Consider the following 18764-nt stretch of genomic DNA (forward strand, 5'->3'; position numbering starts at 1 on the left):
AGTGCTGAGCATCCCACAGGTCTCTTCGCCATCTAGTTTTGGCTTTCGCTCAGCCCTCTGCGCCTCCCCTTGTCATCCTGGTGTCCCTGCCCCATTCCATAGGAAGCCGCCTTATACCGAGCCTGACGGCTAGTCCGTCTAGCCCAGTTTGGTCTACACTGGCTGGCAGCTGCTCTCCAGGATTTCAGGCAAGTGTTTCTTCCAGCCCTACCTGGAGATGCCAGCAGGGGTTGAATCTGGGACCTCCTCCTTACAGGACAGATGCTCTGAGTTGCATCCCTTCCCCAGGGAAACCTAGCTCAGCTTGAATTCCAAATGTGGATTCTTGACAGGCCAAGAGGCAGAGATGAGTCAGGTTGGCAAAGAAGCCAGAATGCCTCCTGCTGCTGCTGCAACAAGCTCCCCATGTGTCACAGGACCAGGAGAGGCGTGAAGTGGGAGGAGCAAAGGCAGGCACACCGGCATAGTCTGAGATTGCTGGGGGAAACCCTGGAGAGGTGGAGACTTAGGCAGCTGTGTGAAGGCAGGAACCTTTAGTTTCTGCAACTGCCTCATAGGGGCAAGACCTCCTGAGAAAGGCTGCTGTGCTCATTAGGCATGGCACTCCTGTGCAGATCCTGTATTTCTAAGAAAGAGTTAACGTCACTGGTCCTGAAAGACCTACATTGGCTCCCAGTACGTTTCCGAGCACAATTCAAAGTGTTGGTGTTGACCTTTAAAGCCCTAAACGGCTTCAAAGGCCCAGTAGCCCTGAAGGAGTGTCTCCACCCCCATCGTTCTGCCCGGACGCTGAGGTCCAGCTCCATGGGCCTTCTGGTGGTTCCCTCCCTGTGAGAAGCCAAGCTACAGGGAACGAGGCAGAGGGCCTTCTCGGTAGTGGCACCCGCCCTGTGGAACGCCCTCCCACCAGATGTCAAAGAGAAGAGCAACTACCTGACATTTAGAAGACATCTGAAAGCAGCCCTGTTCAGGGAAGTTTTTAATGTGTGACATTTTAATGTATTTTTAAACTTTGTTGGAAGCCGCCCAGAGTGGCTGGCGAAACCCAGCCAGATGGGCGGGGTACAAATAATAAATTATTATTATTATTATTATTATTACTACTACTACTACAAATATGTGGTGTGGTTTACTGTGGGCTCGCTTCAGACAGGCAACAGTTGCTGAGTGGTGTTTCTGTTTCCCTCGCAGGAGAGAGGCTAAGAGGCCAGGAGGAAGATCTGGCGTCAGCGGTTGACTCAGCAAAGCAGGAGGGAAGCGATTCGGACTGAGGCGGCCCGTCCGGCAGGCTCTCCTTTGCCCTCGGTGGCCCTTGAGCGAAGCTTCTCTGACTCTGTGCTGGATGCAGGGCTGTGGAACGAGGGGACGAAACACGCTTGACACAAGTCGGCAGAATGCAAGGGCTTGCCTGGTGTTTACGTCTTCTCCAGGCAGGCTTTTGCTTGGGGGCGTTGCTGGCAAGCAAACGAGTGGGGCAGAGGACTTTTCTCATGCAAGGGAGAACCAGGAAGATGGCCAAAAGTAGGAGCCTGCAGAAGTGGGTCGCAATCGCTTACAGAACTGTGTCCCTGTGGATACCTGCAGTACAACAGACATATCTGAAGAGGACCCAGGGAAAACCTCACCCATCCCCAAAAAAACATCATAACATGAAATGCTGCATTTTAAACGAAATAGGAAATTCTCCCTTGTTGATTTTCATAATGCAAAAGCACACAGGTGTTTAGAGAGTCCTCTGTCTCTTGCAGGCCAATTCCAGTATGCTTGGCAGACTTCCTTGAAGTGTCCCAGAAAGTCATGTTGGGGAAGAGGCTGACTTGAATGTAGCTTATCCATATATCAAAGGGAGTTGGTCTCAGGGCAAGGACCCTGGATTCTGCAAACAAGCTCGCCTCTGGCAACTGCTGAGGGGCCTGTAGTTAGATCTAGCACAGATTTTCCATGTGTACCTGTGTTTCAAAGGCTTCAAAATCCCCAGCCCAGCAGCTGTGAAGTGTGGCGCTGCAGGAGACACCCAGAAATGCAACAGAAAGCTCTTTGCAAAGTTTCCATAGGAAGTCCCCGGCGCATTTGCCAATAATCTTCTCTCGAAGGCAGTTCCCTACCAGTAATGCCACGCCTCAACCTTGCGAAAGAACATAGCTGTCAACTTTTCCCTTTTCTTGCGAGGAATCCTATTTGGAATATGGGATTTCCCTTAAAAAAAGGGAAACGTTGACGGCTATGCGAAAGAAAGATGAGACCCTCGTGCTCTTGGCTGACACAGGACCCCCCTCCTTCCTCCAGTCCTGTGCGTGCCGCAGTCTAAGCGAAGACCCTTGCAGTTTGTGGCACAAGATTTCGGGTGGAGAATTTGAGGCTTGGCAAAAGAGCAAGATTGCTTTGAAAATCCAGCCCAGGAGCCCTCCCTTGCGGGAATTATTGGCTGTGATCGGGGAGTGTGTCAGGGTTTTTCCAGGGGGAACCAGGCCTTAAGGCACTGGGCTGCCTCTCGTGGCCAAGACCCACAGTTCTGTAAGTGGTTGTGGTTAGAAAGGCCCTGTCCTTCTGTACCCCAGATCTCTGATCCCTATAGATAAGTTGTTCTTGCTGCTATCTGCTTGCAAAACATCACCTGAGTGGCAGTCCCACTTTAGCATAAGTCTGCAGAGCCACGGACCAATCAGTTCTGAGCACATCCGACACGGGGCAAGGCAGCAGGTGTCTCCTGGAACAGTTTTGTGGCCAGGCCACTTCCTTGTGGGTTGCTAAAATAACAACCTCTCTTGCATTGCCACCTGGGATGTTAATATTTCATTCCGACATGTTTTCAGATCCGCCCGTCTGCTCCCAACTTTGAAAAGTCAATGCCACTCCTTGTGGCCATCTTCCTGTTCTTTAATCGATTCGCCTTCAGTCGTGCAGGTTTTTTTAAAAAAATAATAAAATGTTCTATAGATAATCCGCAGCGCCTTGTATTTTCTTTGATGTTCCTGGGTGATTAAATTAAAAACCCAACTGGGAGATGCACCATCTGACACAGTATTTCGTGCATGGAATTTTTCTGGAGAGAAGAATAATTTTGGGAAGCTGGATTAGGCCTGCCAGTCAGTCCATTGAGCCACTAGATATCAGGCAGACATTCTGTCTGGCAGGTGAAGGTGTGGTTGATCCAAGATTCCCATCTGCCTCTCAGATCAAGTCATTTTATTAAGTAAGGTCAATGACCAGTATCAAGACGAAAGCACTGATTGTTGTTGTTGTTTAGTTGTTTAGTCGTGTCCGACTCTTTGTGACCCCCTGGACTAGAGCACGCCAGACACTCCTGTCTTCCACTGCCTCCCGCAGTTTGGTCAGACTCATGTTCGTAGCTTCGAGAACACTGTCCACCCATCTCGTCCTCTGCCATCCCCTTCTCCTTGTGCCCTCCATCTTTCCCAACATCTTTTCCAGGGAGTCTTCTCTTCTCATGAGGTGGCCAAAGTACTGGAGCCTCATCTTCAGGATCTGTCCTCCCAGTGAGCACTCAGGGCTGATTTCCTTCAGAATGGAGAGGTTTGATCTTCTTGCAGTCCATGGGACTCTCAAGAGTCTCCTCCAGCACCATAATTCAAAAGCATCAATTCTTCAGTGATCAGTCTGCTTTATGGTCCAGCTCTCACTGATTACAAAATTTAAAAGCCCAGGACAAGATAAAATGATATAACATTGCATATACATAAAAAAACTCACAGTTCTAGGGGGTCATTTATCTTTCCAGAAAGGAAACTCTTCTGACCTAGAAGTTTCCCATCGGTCGATATATATTCTACTAATCCTGGGAGCTAAACGTTGCATGTCGTATTTTGATTGCTGCTGCACAAAATTTGGCCACCTTGTACAGTGGAACCTTTGTTCCCAAACTTAATCCTTTCTGGGGGTCTGTTCGATTCCCGAAACAGTTTGGGAGCCAAGGCGTGGCTTCTGATTGGCTGCAGCAGCTTCCTGAAGCCAATCGGAAGCCGTGCCAGGGGTTCGGCTTCCAAATCAGGTTCGAAAACCAGAACAATTACTTCAGGTTTTCGTCCGTTCGTGAGCCAGAACGTTCGGCTCCCAAGGCGTTCAGGAGCCGAGGTTCCACTGTATATTATAACAGGATTTCTACTGAGCAGCAAAGTGGCAAGAAGCCGATTGCAGCATCCAGTATATTTCTGGAGTAGTGACAGAATAAGGCCAGGCACTGAAGAACAACTTGTTCTACAGCTTTATTGTTTGGCCAGAGTCATAGGGACAGCACCTCCAAATATTTTTCTCAGCCTAACCTACTTTGCAGGGGACGCGGGTGGCGCTGTGGGTTAAACCACAGAGCCTAGGACCTGCCGATCAGAAGGTCAGCGGTTCGAATCCCTGCGACAGGGTGAGCTCCCGTTGCTCGGTCCCTGCTCCTGCCAACCTAGCAGTTCGAAAGCACCTCGAAGTGCAAGTAGATAAATAGGTACCACTCCGGCGGGAAGGTAAACGGCGTTTCCGTGCACTGCTCTGGTTCGCCAGAAGCGGCTTAGTTATGCTGGCCACATGACCCGGAAGCTGTATGCCAGCTCCCTCGGCCAATAAAGCGAGATGAGCGCCGCAACCCCAGAGTCGGCCACGACTGGACCTAATGGTCCTTTACCTTTACCTTAGCCTACTTTGCAGGGAGGAAAAAGTTGGCAGAGGGAAAGCCATGTAGTTTCTTGGGGGAAAGTTTGGGTGTAACCGCAACTAGAGTGAACAAAGGCTTGAGCAAAACACAGGTTGCAAAATGGGCTGGGCCAGGAAGTGGCTGCTGTTAGCTGGTGAGGCAACCTGGCTGGGTAAACTCCGGGAAATGTAGATTTTGACAGGTTGCATGCAAAGCCCGTTTCCTGCTCGTCTCCCCGAAGAAGGAATTTCCTGCGGGAAGTCCAGAGCAGTGCCTTAAAAAGCGCTCAGGACGTGCCTTGTTCTCAGAAGACAAGACGCTCAGCCACCGAAGCACACATCCCAGGAATGATGCGAGGTCCGTGGTTGCTTTTCCTGATTGTCGGCGTCACCCTGGTGGTGTCTGCCATCTCTGAGGCTGAAGTGCCGGCCACAGAAGGAGGACCAACTTCGGAAGATGCACCTGAGAAGGAAGAAGCCCACCTTGAGCGCCAGCAGGTAAGTCTTGGCGATGTATCTGAAGGAGAGACTTCAGGGTTAAGATCTTGGCTATCGGTGGTAGCTAGCCATGACGGCTCGGCTCTACCTCCACAATCGGAAGCAAAACGTTTCTGAATCCCAGTTGCTGGAGACGGAAGGAGGGTTGAGGGATCTTGTGTTCGGATCCTGGTTTTTGGCTTCCCACAGGCATCTGGGTGGCCACTGTGAGAACAGGATGCTGGACTAAATGGGCCATTGGCCTGATCCAGCAGCCTCTTACCTTCTTACCTCCACCCCCATCATTCTGCCCAGACGCTGAGGTCCAGCGCAGAGGGCCTTCTGGTGGTTCCCTCACTGCGAGAAGCAAAGCTACAGGGAACCAGGCAGAGGGCCTTCTCGGTGGTGGCGCCCGCCCTGTGGAACGCCATCCCACCAGATGTCAAAGAGATAAGCAACTACCTGACATTTAGAAGACATCTGAAGGCAGCCCTGCTAGGGAAGTTTTTAATGTGTGATATTTTGATGTATTTTTAATCTTTGTTGGAAGCCGCCCAGAGTGGCTGGGGAAACCCAGCCAGATGGGCGGGGTACAAATAATAAATTATTATTATTATTATTACGATCTCTCCAAGGGAGATGGCGGCATCTTGGACCACTCAGAGTTCGGCGTGACACGTAGCAATATTTTTACCGATCGGGCTTTGCTGTTCAACACAGCAAAAGGCTGAAAAAAGAACAATTAGAGCAGATGGTGGACATCTTTCAATGATGAAAATCTGTGGGTTGGTTTCCAAAGTGCCATCGTGGTCCGGGAATAGGGTTCTGTTATTTGTGGCATTTTGGTTGTGGGCATGGTACAGCGAGGGGGGAAAGTATTTGATCCCCTGCTAAATTTGCCCGTCTGCCCTCTGGCGAAGAAATGACCAGCCCGTAATTTTAATGGTAGGTTTATTGTAGCTGTGAGAGACATAGAATAATAACACGAAAACCCCCAGAAACCCAGAAGACGAAAGTCAGAGATTGATGTGCATTATAATGAGTGAAATAAGTATTTGATCCCTTTGCAAAAGATGACTTAGCACTTGGTGGCAAAACCCTTGTTGGCAATTACAGTGGTACCTCGCAAGACAAAAAACTCGCTAGACGAAAGGGTTTTTTGTTTTTTGAGCTGCTTCGCAAGACGATTTTCCCTATGGGCTTGCTTCACAAGACGGAAACGTCTTGCAAGTTTGTTTCCTTTTTCTTAACACCGTTAATACAGTTGCGACTTGACTTCGAGGAGCAACTCATAGAACGCGGTGTGGTAGCCTTTTTTGAGGTTTTTAAAGACTTTGGTGATTTTTGAAGCTTTTCCAAAACTTTCCCAACACTGTGCTTCGCAAGACGAAAAATATCGCAAGACGACAAAACTCGCGGAACGAATTAATTTCGTCTTGCGAGGCACCACTGTACAGAGGTCAGACGTTTCTTGTAGGTGGCCACCAGGTTTGCACACATCTCAGGAGGTCTTTTGTCCCCTCCATGTTTGACGGTGGGGATGGTGTTCTTGGGATCCTAGGCAGCATTCCTCCTCCTCCAAACACGGCGAGTTGAGTTGGTATATAAATTTTCCCTTGGCTTTTTTGCTGGCCCAAGTAGGACCAGCATGGATAGCTGGCTCTGGTGAATATCTGAGGTTTCCTCCCTTTATGGTCTTGATTTATGGGCTACTTCTAAAATGAGGCTACATTTTAAGCTGTATTTTAGTTAACTGTTTCTTTTCCCTTTTTTTCTATTACGTTTTATTGTACTTTATATTCGGTGTTAGCCGCCCTGAGCCCAGCCCTGGCCAGGGAGGGCAGGGTATAAATAAAAATTTATTACAGTCATACCTCAGGGTTGCGAACGTGATCTGTGCGGGAGGCACGTTCACGACCCGTAGTGCCACGTCTGCGCACGTGCGTGATGCCATTTTGTGTTTCTGCGCATGCGCAAGCGCCGAAACCCGGAAGTAACCTGTTCTGGTACTTCCGGGTTTGGCATGGTCTGTAACCCAAAAATGCTCAACCTGCAGCGTTCGCAACCCGAGGTATGGCTGTATTATTATTTATTATTATTATTAAATTCACTGTATGGAATTCTGATTCCAACTATGGGTTTCCTGGGAGAACCAGGCGGAGCGAACCCATTCTGCCTCTTACTCCCCTCTTAATTCTTGGCATCTTTTGTCTATCAGGGTGCACGGGTCGCTAAAGCCTGGTGGAAAAAGTGGATACGGGAAAGTAGGAAGGAAGAGCCCCCGACCCCAAGACCTGGGATGTTTGGCCCGCTCCGCAATGAGACAGACACCGTGCATTGCAATACAACCGCAACACCTGGGAATGGAAGTCAGCCGGTCCTCCCCCCCTCCGCCTCCGCCTCCCCCCACTGACTGTTTCCCGTGGACCCTTAGCTCTGTAGCACCCTAAGCTTTTTCACGCCCACACTGGATCCACATGCCTGCATTTCTGTAACTTGCTCCTGGTAGTTAAGGCTATGTTGACTAAGGCTACGTTACACACACACACACACACACACACACACACACACACACACCGTGTCGGAGGCAGATTGCCTCTGAACATCAGTTTCTGAGAATCGCAAACGAGGAGAGTCGCTGTCACGCTCAGATCCTGCTGGAGAAATTCCCAAAATGAGCACCGGAGTGGCCACAGTGGGGAAAGGCTGCTAGACCAGACAGGCCTTTTTAGATGCTTAAATCCCTTTCCTGACTTCAGCCACCGCCGGAGAAGGGCAGCAAAGGAACATTCTTTCTCACAGTCAGTGATAGCCATCTTCGGGAGATTGCGGACTCTCCTTCCTTGGGGGTTTCTAAGGTTTCTTGGATGCCTGTCTGTCATGGATGCTTTTGCTGAGATTCCTGCATTGAAGCGGGTTGGACTAGATGACCCTCGGGGTCCCTTTCCAACTCTACAATTCTGTGTTTCATTTTCTTGTTATATGGAGCTTCTAATTTTATAGCAATAAACATTATTACTGGCAAGGCATTACTTGTGTGTTACCTTGTGTCAATGCACGGGACTAGATCTGGATCAGGAGCTGGCAGAAAGGTGGTGTGTGTGTGTGTGTTGTTGTTGTTTAGTCATTTAGTCGTGTCCGACTCTTCGTGACCCCCTGGACCAGAGCACGCCAGGAACTCCTGTCTTCCACTGCCTCCCGCAGTTTGGTCAAACTCATGCTGGTGGCTTCGAGAACACTGTCCCACCATCTCGTCCTCTGTCGTCCCCTTCTCCTGGTGCCCTCCATCTTTCCCAACATCAGGGTCTTTTCCAGGGAGTCTTCTCTTCTCATGAGGTGGCCAAAGTCTTAGAGCCTCAGCTTCACGATCTGTCCTTCCAGTGAGCACTCAGGGCTGATTTCCTTCAGAATGGAGAGGTTTGATCTTCTTGCAGTCCATGGGACTCTCAAGAGTCTCCTCCAGCACCAGAATTCAAAAGCATCAATTCTTTGGCGATCAGCCTTCTTGATGGTCCGGCTCTCACTTCCATACATCACTACTGGGAAAACCATGGCTTTAACTATATGGACCTTTGTTTATCTCCTTAGCTGCTTTCAAAAAGCCAGCCTGCCCGAAAGGCTGCTGTAGTTCCTGGTGTTCACTCCTTATTGAAGTCATATGTAGTGACTAGATGGCTGAGTGGGAGATGTAACACTCATGCAAGCCAGTTGTTCATTAGTTTGTAGTAGCTATTAGAAATAAAAGGAGTTATGCTTCGCAGCTAGCTTCCACGTTATTTACCGTATTTTTCGCTCCATAAGACACACCTGACCATAAGACACACCTAGTTTTTAGAGGAGGAAAACAAGAAAAAAAATATTCTGAATGAAACAGTGGGTGTATGATTTTTGTGGTTCATGCTGTAGCCACAGACATGTGATCTGATGGTGAGTTTGGGGTAGCCCAATGCAAAAATCCTGAGGCTCCATGTGGATCCGTGCTTTGTAACCACGTTTTTGCACCATTGCGGCCCCACGCAACAGTGGGTGCGTGATTTTTTTGGTGCAGGCTGTAGCCATGGACATGCTTTGTGATCTGATGGTGAATTTGGGGTGACCCAATGTAAAAATCCTGAGGATCCATGGGCTTTTACCTCCCCCCCCCAGGCAGCCTCTGCTAGCGTCCCTTATCTCTCTTCTGATCCCACCAATCAGCTGTTTCCTTTCAACACTCCCTTCCCTCTTAGTGTCTTTCCCCTTAGTGTCTTTTCCTTAGCTGGAGCTGGAGTTTTTTGTTCCTCCTTTTCTTCTAATTTCTCTTCCTGTTTTCCCCCTTTGCAAGTTTGCTGTCTTTACCTCCCGCCTCCCAGGCAGCCTCCTCTAGCGTCCCTTATCTCTCTCGATCGGCAAACGACCAGTGGCTTTGTTTCAACACCCACTTCCCTCTTTAAAAAAAAGCATGATCTGCTTTTTGCCCCTGGGCAATTCGGCTCCAGGGACCACACATTCGCTCCATAAGACGCACAGACATTTCCCCTTACTTTTTAGGAAGAAAAAGGTGTGTCTTACGGAGCGAAAAATACAGTATACTCTGCTGAGTCTGGTGCTCACAATGCACAGTTGTGAGTTGCCTGATATCCAGGGTTGCCTGTTTGTGCTTGTAACATAATGCTGTAATAAAGGTAACGGGACCCCTGACCATTAGGTCCAGTCGTGACCGATACTGGGGTTGCGGTGCTCATCTCGCTTTAATGGCTGAGGGAGCCGGCGTAAAGCTTCCGGGTCATGTGCCCAGCATGACTAAGCCGCTTCTGGTGAACCAGAGCAGCGCACGAAAACGCCGTTTACCTTCCTGCCGGAGCGGTACCTATTTATCTACTTGCACTTTGACGGGCTTTTGAACTGCTAGGTTGGCAGGAGCAGGGACCAAGCAACAGGAGCTTACCCCGTCACAGGATTTGAACCGCCGACCTTCTGATTGGCAAGTCCTAGGCTCTGTGGTTTAACCCGCAGTGCCACCCGCATCCCTTGAAAACCCTTACTCAATCTTATTTTCTTACTGTATGTCAAGAGCCCTCCTTGCACCTTACCTGGAGTTGTTTCAGCTACTCAGTTCCTGCTAAGCTGTTTCTCAGCAGTTTTGTGGCGGTCCACATTCTTGTGGCACTGGTCTCCCAGATAATGACCCCAACAGAAATCCCACGTCAGTAGCAAAGCTGAACCAACCTAGCATCTTTGGGAATCCAGGGATTTGCTGGTTGCCCTGCCCAGGTGTTGTTGTTGTCTTTTGCCTAGTTCTTTTAAGGATCCAAAGGCAGTCAGCACTCTTACAGGCGAGGGTTTATTAATGCACAAAAGTAACAACGCACACGTACGTCTAAACGAAACCTAAGCAGACACAGAACAGAAGTACCTAGGCAAAAATGAACGAAAAATGTGGAATAGCGTCGCTTGTGGTCCTTCTGTTGCTGCTGGGGGAAACAGCTGGTGGGTATGCGGCGGGCAGGTCCCCTCGTAGCCGAAGCTGGAAGATGCTTAACTCAATCCTGGGTGGGTTTGATGCTGGGCTCCCTCCAGCCCTCTGAGAAACGGCCCGTCCGTGTAGAAAGCGTTGAACTTCGTGGACCGATGGTCTGATTCCGTGGGAGGCAGCATCTGTGCAAAGTGTGCGTGGCAAGTTTTAAAAGGAAGCGTCGTGGCGAACCTCTCCAATAGATGGAGAGGCAACGTTCTGGTGTTGCAGCGCCTTTGCGCCCAGATTGGCAGCTCTCGTTCACATTTCCTGGACCAGTTTGTGCGCGTCTTAGGAGGCTGGTTTGGGGGAGAGAAGAGAGGCTACAAAGGATGCCTTGCTAGCTGCCATGATGGTTGCAAGCGCCTCTTGGCGGATGAAGGCGATGGGGATGGATCAAACTGGTCCTGCACCCGGACTTCCACCTGACGTCCCAGTGCCCTTTGACGCATCTGGCCACGTAGCACATGCCGTGAATCACCTTCGCTTCCTGCAGCGGAAAGATCCGTGGGAGGCGGTGAGAACGCGAAGAGGCCGCCAACAGCAGCTGGAACAGGCGTAGGCAAACTCGGCCCTCCAGCTGTTTTGGGACTACAACTCCCATCACCCCTAGCTAACAGGGATGATGGGAGTTGTAGTCCCAAAAAAAGCTGGAGGGCCGAGTTTGCCTATTCCTGAGCTAGAACTTTATACGCACGGAAGGGTAAGGACCAACTGAGGAGGAATGCCTTAGGAAACTGATGGGCTATGCTGAAATGGTGGGATGGACTGCAAAAACGAAGGGGACGTAATGGCAAAGTGTTTAAGGGAGAATGGAGACCACAGATGGATTATCTATCAAATTATCATTCATACATGAAGTCGCTGGCAGGAGATAATAATAATAATAATAATAATAATAATAATAATAATAATAATAAATTTATTATTTATACCCCACCCAGCTGGCTGGGTTTCCGCAGCCACTCTGGGTGGGTCCCAACAGAATATTAAAAATACAATAAAACATCAAACAAAAAACTTCCCCAAACAGAGCTGCCTTCAGATGTCTTCTAAAAGTCAGATAGTAGTTTATTTCCTTGACATCTGATGGGAGGGTGTTCCTCAGGGCGGGAGCCACTACCGAGAAGGCCCTCTGCCCGCTTATATTGAAATATAAGCAGTGATTATCGAAAGAGTTAATGACAGCGGTGTTCAGAAAATTAAAACGTGTTGTAAAACAGCAAAAAGGAGTAAAAAACAAACATTAGGAAAGGAGGGGTGGGAAGTCAATGATACACACATATACACACACACATGAGAGAGAGAGAGAGAGAGAGAGAGAGAGAGAGAGAGAGAGAGTTTGGAATATTTTTGGAGATTTAATAAAAATGATATAGAAATAAAGCGAATGGAAAGAGGCCAGGTGGTCAGTCAAGGGGTGGGATTTCCAAGCCCCCAATGAGGGTCAGGTTCGAGGAGGGCCATTTGTCTTCTGTTCGTGGCCCCTGGATGTGGTTCTCTGGTTGCAGCGGCAGAACCGAGAAGCCGAGCCTAGCCCTGCTTTCGGTTTCCGGCAATGCGCCACACTGATGCTAAGTCACGGGCATTGTGGGAAATCATTAGAATGGCTTACCTGCCTGCTCAGGATGCCAAGCCAGAGGTGGAGGGCGGAATGAAGGGGTCCCAAGGCAGGTGTTGGTGTCCTGGCAAGTGCCTTAGGATGCTGAGTACTAGTGCAGGATTCCTTCCCTCCCTCAAGACAGACAGATGCCAACAAGATTACTGCAATGCGCTGTACTTGGGGCTGCCCCGTGCTTGGTTCAGAAGCTGCCTCTAGTACAGAGTGCAACAGCTAAATGGGTGCTCAGTGAGACCCTGGCAGGACACAAACATCTCACCTAGGTGAAACAGTGACCCAGGCTGACTATGAGCTAGAAAGTCAGGTCCAAGTTTCTATTTCAAACAACTTGGTGCCCCAGAGAGCCTGCTCATCTGCTCTGTGCCCTCACCTGTGCCTTCTGCTTGGCTGCATCCTTGGGGCTGCCATCGCCTGCCCCTCTTGAATTTGATTCTTCTGATGGGGTGGCAGCCCCTCTGAGCACCAAGCCCACCACTAGCACCAGCAGCAGCCAGAAGCACCGCATCGCCCTCGAGGCGCTCCGAGGCGCCACACGACTCTCCACGTCCGGATTTGGGAGGGGAGAAGCTCCTGTTGATGGCGGAGGAATTGCAGGGAGAGAATGAAAATCAGGGGCAGGGGTTTAAGGACCAAGGAAGTTCCCTGAAACATCGCCTTTGCCTAGGGGAGCTAGAAAGGGGAACAAAGGCAGCAACTAAGCTGGGGAGGAGTACAGAAAGCCCACAACCTATAAAGCCTTAAATGGCTCAGGACCCCAACACCTCTCCCCTTATGAACCTACCCGGACCCTGAGATCATCTGCTGAGGCCCTTCTTTGTGTGCCTCCTCCTTGAGAGATCCGGAAGGTGGCAACACGAGAACAGGGCCTTTTCTGCAGTGGCTCCCCATCTGTGGAATGCTCTCCCCAGGGAAGTTTGCCTGGTGGCTTCATTATACATCTTTAGGCACCAAGTAAAAACCTTCCTTTTTAACCAGGCCTTTGGTTGACCCAACTTACACCCTATGCCCTTTTAAAATGTGTTTTTTTTGGGGGGGGAGGGGGGCTATTCGGTTGTTGTTTTTATTCTTGTTAGGTCTTTTGTGGTTTTATATCTTGATTTTACTCTGGGAACTGCCCTGAGACCCCCAGGTATAGGGTGGTACCGTATTTTTCGCTCTATAGAACACACCTTTCCCCCTCCAAAAATGAAGGGGGAAAGTGTGTGCGTCCTATGGAGTGAATGCAGGCTTTCACTGAAGCCTGGAGAGCGAGAGGGGTCGGTGTGCACTGACCCCTCTCGCATTCCAGGCTTCAGGAAGCTATCCGCAAGCCTGCGGAGCCCGGCAGGACTTCCTGCCGGGCTCCCAAGGCTTGCGGAGAGCAGCCTGCTGTCCCCAAAGCCAAAGCAGCGAGACGGGGTGCTGCGCAGACCTCCGTCTCGCTGTTCCAGCTTCGGGAGGGCTGCGCAAAGCCTCTGCAGGGCGGCGGGATGAAGGCACCCCACCGCCCTGCGGAGGCTACAAAGGATGTCCCCAAAGCCTCAAGCCTTTGGAGGGCAGCTGCGCTCCAAAGGCTTCAGGGATCTTTGAGGCTGGCAGTAGGGGAAAGCAGCGCTTTCCCCCCACCGCCAGCCCCACAAGCTCGGGGGGCAGCAGCAAGGCCTGCTCTTGAACGCACCTTGAACGTACCTTGTTTTTGAGGGGGAGAACAAGAAAAAAAATTCCCCCCCTATTCTCCCCCTCCTATGGTCTGGTGCGTCCTATGGTCCAGTGCGCCCAATAGAGCAAAAAATACGGTATATAAATTCAATAACAACAGCAACAATTTGCTGGTGTTTTTTTTACTTTTTAAGAAAATGGCTCCGTTTTTGGTCTTTCTGACTTCAAGTTTTTTTGGGGGAAACAAACCTTTGCATAAGTTGCGGGCTTACTGTATGACAAAAGTAATACGGATGATTTAGTATTGGCAGTTGTATTAATCTGAGCAGTAGGACCAATTATCCGTACCCTTGGGAGCATCTTCCAATGGTCAGTTTCCTTCCAAAGACCATTACAGGTTCTATGCTGTGCTGATGCCTGATTATCGTCTCCCAAAGCAACTACGGTGGTACCTCGGGTTACAGACGCTTCAGGTTACAGACTCCGCTAACCCAGAAATAGTACCTTGGGTTAAGAACTTTGCTTCAGGATGAGAACAGAAATCGTGCGGCAGCAGCGGGAGGCCCCATTAGCTAAAATGCTGCTTCAGGTTAAGAACAGTTTCAGGTTAAGAACGGACCTCCGGAACGAATTAAGTACCGTATTTTTCGCTCTATTGGACGCAGTTTTTCCCCTCCAAAAATTGAGGGGAAATGTGTGTGCGTCCTATGGAGCGAATGCAGGCTTGTGCCATAGCCGCGCTCAACCCTTCCGGCAAGGAGAGGCTGCACGGGGCTAAAAGGGAAGCCAAAACAGCGAGCGGGATGGATCCCGCTCGCTGTCTTGGCTTGTTCCATAGCTGCGCGCAACCCCTCTGGCAAGGAGAGGCTGCACGGGGCTATGGATTCTTTAGCCTCACGCAGCCTCTCCCAGGAGGTAGAGGCTGCACGGGGCTAAAGGGGAAGCCAAAACAGCGAGCGGGATCTATCTGGCAGGGAGAGGTTGTGTGCAGCCTGTACGCTGCTCTTTGGGGCTGAGGGGGGGGATATTTTTTTTCTTGATTTCCCCCCCTAAAAACTGGGTGTGGCCTATGGTCCGGTGCGCCCTATGGTGTGAAAAATAAGGTACGTAACCCGAGGTACCACTGTACTCTGTTCCGAACTTAAAAATAGAAAGCGTAATGCTGGTGGTCAACAGAAGAGGTTTAAAGATTCTCTCAAGGCAAATCTTAAAAGATGTAGTATAAACACCGACAATTGGGAAACACTAGCCTGCGGGCGCTCCAGTTGGAGAACAGCCTTCACCAAAGGTGTCATGGGCTTTGAAGACACTTGAACTCAGGACACAAGGGAGAAAGGTGCTAAGAGGAAGGCACGCTTGGCAAATCCACATCGGGATCAACTCCCACCCGGAAACCAATGTCCCCACTGTGGAAGGACGTGTGGGTCCAGAATTGGCCTCCACAGTCGCTTACGGACTCACTGTTAAAACCGTGTTTATGGAAGACAATCTTACTCGGCTGCGAGGGATCGCCAAAGAAGAAGAAGACAAGTCAGGAGGAAAGGATTCCTTCATTGCAGGAAGTTGGAGTAACTGACCCTTGTGGTCCTTTCCAACTCTAAAATTCTATGGTTCTGGGAGAGGGGAGTCACAACATGAAGCTGAACTTGGCCCTGACACCTTTCTGTGTGGGGAACTTCCACCCCATAGACTTAATTAGGTCCATTGGGCTTCTGAGGCCATTTGGCCAAGCCACACTAACTTGCCCTGCCCCTGATGCCATGTGTGGGGCAGGAAAGGTCACAGCTAGGCCCATGGGACTCACCCGGTACTCCAGCAGACGCAAACGTCAGCTGATCTGCAGCGCCGGGAGACGCAGGTGACCTGGCGGCATTGTGATGTCAGGTGATTGGCAGGTGTGTGGCCCCGCCCATCTGCCCAGCTGGGTGGGGGTGGTGGGTGGGAGATAATAATCCAGCCCACAAAATGGATTCAGTTCCACATCTCTGGTGCAAAACTGAAAGGAATAATAATAATAATAATAATAATAATAATAATTTATTTGTACCCCACCCATCTGGCTGGGTTTCCCCAGCCACTCTGGGTGGCTTCCACAGAGACCAAAAATACACTAAAATGTCACACATTAAGAACTTCCCTGAACAGGGCTGCCTTAAGATGTCTTCTGAATGTCAGGCAGTTGTTTATCTCTTTGACATTTGATGGGAGGGCGTTCCACAGGGCGGGCGCCACTACCGAGAAGGCCCTCTGCCTGGTTCCCTGTAGCTTTGCTTCTCGCAATGAGGGAACCGCCAGAAGGCCCTCAGAGCTGGACCTCAGTGTCCGGGCTGAACGATGGGGGTGGAGACGCTCCTTCAGGTATACTGGACCGAGGCCGTTTAGGGCTTTAAAGGTCAGCACCAACACATTGAATTAAGAACGGGAAAGATTAGATGGCTGAATAAGCTGAAGGATTTGGGCAAACGTCCCTCTTGTGGCGACTGGCCATGTGCGAATGAATCACCGAAGATCAAACTCTGCTGGCAATTCCGTCAATAAATATGTCATTTATTTATTTAGTCCAAAAAAATTACACGCCACCTGATTGTAATTACTTAAAAAAAAAATTAAAATCCAAAGTGGTTTATGAAAAGAATGAAACTACAAAATTTCCGATAAGAACAGTGAAAAGCAGCTGCTTAAAATCTTTGGGAAATGATTAAAATAAACAATAAGCTAAATGTTCTAGGTATCTGGGGTAGGCCTGTCCAGACAAAAAAATGTTTTAAAGAGGCGCTGAAAAGAATCTAGTGAAGGTGCCAGACTGATGTCAATCGGCAGGGAGGAGTGCCAATGTCTGGGTGCGGCCACCCTAAGGTAAATATTGATCCTTTACAAATGCAGAATGAATATTACGCGGCACCTGGGACAATGTGAATTCCGCAGTGCCAGGAATCCTGGAGGAAGTTCCCAGGTGAATGAATCATGGAGTGATAACAACTCCCCAGGTGAAAAGGAAATCATTGCAGACTCGGAAGGCTCTGTCACACACGGAGAAAGGCCCAGGATCAGGTCCATGGGCCTGATCCTGCAGGCTCCTCTTATGTCAGCTTGCCTTTTGAGTAACCCAGCACTGACTCCAGACCAGACTTTCCAAGTGAAGTTGGAAGGGACAAGGTAACTGTTAGGTGGATTTGTAGCTGGTTGGTTGACCGAACCCAAAGACTTCTCATTTGTGCTTCCTTGTAATCCTGCAAACAAACCAGCAAACCAAGGTCTTTGAATTTTTAAAAAAGGGGCAAATGTTTAATGCATATCTTTTAAGCTTTGTATATAGATTTTTACATTAGTATAACTGACTCTGTTATAGAGTCAGTGGAGGCAGTGAGAGATTTTACTTTCTTGGGCTCCATGATCACTGCAGATGGTGACAGCAGTCACGAAATTAAAAGACACCTGCTTCTTGGGAGAAAAGCAATGACAAATCTAGACAGCATCTTAAAAAGCAGAGACATCACCTTGCCAACAAAGATCCGTACAGTTAAAGCTATGGTTTTCCCAGTATTGATGTATGGAAGTGAGAGCTGGACCATAAAGAAGGCTGATCGCCAAAGAATGGATGCTTTTGAATTCTGGTGCTGGAGGAGACTCTTGAGAGTCCCATGGACTGCAAGAAGATCAAACCTCTCCATTCTGAAGGAAATCAGCCCTGAGTGCTCACTGGAAGGACAGATCGTGAAGCTGAGGCTCCAATACTCTGGCCACCTCATGAGAAGAGAAGACTGCCTGGGAAAGACCCTGATGTTGGGAAAGATGGAGGGCACACGGAGAAGGGGACGACAGAGGACGAGATGGTGGGACAGTGTTCTCGAAGGTACCAGCATGAGTTTGACCAAACTGTGGGAGGCAGTGGAAGACAGGAGTGCCTGGCGTGCTCTGGTCCGTGGGGTCACAAAGAGTCGGACACGACTAAACAACAACAACTGACTCTGTATATTAAGGCAGCCTCCGATTCTCCTGCGATCCTTCCTGGTCTCTGCAACCAGCTTGGGTGTTGTGCAATTCTCCTGCGGAGTTGTATCGCTGGATGATCCACCTGGGAATTTCCTCCAAGATTCCTGGCACTGTTGCAAGAGCCACATAATGTTCATTCTGCATTTCTAAGAATCTTTATGTTTGGCCGCACCCACACTTTGGAACTCCCTGCCTGTTGAAATCAGAAAGGTGTCTTCACTGTTCTCTTTCTGTACCTGTTGTTTGGCCTTGCTGGGCAAGCACAATGTGTGTAAATCGGAACAGAAATCACTAACTGTGATTGCCAAGGGTTTGCAATCATATTATTATTATTGATTGCCGCTATTATTGTTTTTTTAAAAAATAATTTTTATTAAGTTTCCATATTTATTTACATCTCATTTTACGGATCTATAACTTAAAGCATTGCTCAAACAGAGCATCAACTTCTTTCTAACTTCCAAACATCTTTTACTAAATTTTCGCATTTCTTTAACCACTTTTTTACCTTAAAACGTCTTCTTTTTTTATAAAAATTACCTCCTTATACGTAAATCAGTTGCTTATTTTCACATTACAAAGCGTTTCAGTTCAAACCTACAAACATTTTCAAATGTTTACCATTTTCTTTCATATAGAATATAAATTTCCTCCAGACCTTTTGAAACAGTTAGTCTCGCCGATTCCAGATCATGATTTGGTCTTGCTGGGCAAGCACAATGTGTGTAAACCTGAACAGAAATCTCTAAACGTGATTGCCAAATACTTGCAATTATATTATTATTATTGATTGCCGCTATTATTGTTTAGCACTGCCTGACATTTCAAGAAGGCAACATTAAAATTCTTTGGTTTTCCGAAAGCAGTTAATATGCTTCTGCATCAAATGTAGAAGGCAGGAGCGTC

The 18764-nt window shown here is 48.9% G+C and overlaps 1 protein-coding gene and 3 long non-coding RNA genes across 5 annotated transcripts in view; 2 read left to right on the forward strand and 2 right to left on the reverse strand.

Moving 5' to 3' along the window:
- CCDC12 (coiled-coil domain containing 12) overlaps positions 1–2941 on the forward strand; it is a 33791-nt gene extending 30850 nt beyond the window's left edge. The window contains exon 7 of the mRNA XM_080974319.1: positions 1192–2941. Coding sequence (XP_080830445.1) covers positions 1192–1271 — 80 coding nt within the window. The 3' untranslated portion in view covers positions 1272–2941. The remainder of the gene's footprint in view (positions 1–1191) is intronic.
- The window catches only part of LOC308459229, a 57744-nt gene continuing 41717 nt past the window's right edge, over positions 2738–18764 (reverse strand). The window contains exon 2 of the long non-coding RNA XR_013977927.1: positions 2738–3284. This is a non-coding gene — a long non-coding RNA (uncharacterized lncRNA). The remainder of the gene's footprint in view (positions 3285–18764) is intronic.
- The window catches only part of LOC308459161, a 56177-nt gene continuing 42246 nt past the window's right edge, over positions 4834–18764 (forward strand). The window contains exons 1-2 of the long non-coding RNA XR_013977823.1: positions 4834–5136; positions 7334–8230. This is a non-coding gene — a long non-coding RNA (uncharacterized lncRNA). The remainder of the gene's footprint in view (positions 5137–7333; positions 8231–18764) is intronic.
- Positions 10417–15871, reverse strand: LOC308459179. Of its 2 annotated transcripts, none has more exons than XR_013977860.1 (3): positions 15670–15871; positions 12598–12797; positions 10417–11096 (listed from the first exon to the last, which is right to left on the reverse strand). It is a non-coding gene; the product is annotated as an uncharacterized lncRNA (long non-coding RNA). The 2 variants fall into 2 exon arrangements; XR_013977861.1 differs by having other exon boundaries at positions 15360–15871.

Source organism: Podarcis pityusensis, assembly GCF_964106645.2.
Source record: "Podarcis pityusensis genome assembly, chromosome: 12".
Classification (NCBI taxonomy): domain Eukaryota; kingdom Metazoa; phylum Chordata; class Lepidosauria; order Squamata; family Lacertidae; genus Podarcis; species Podarcis pityusensis.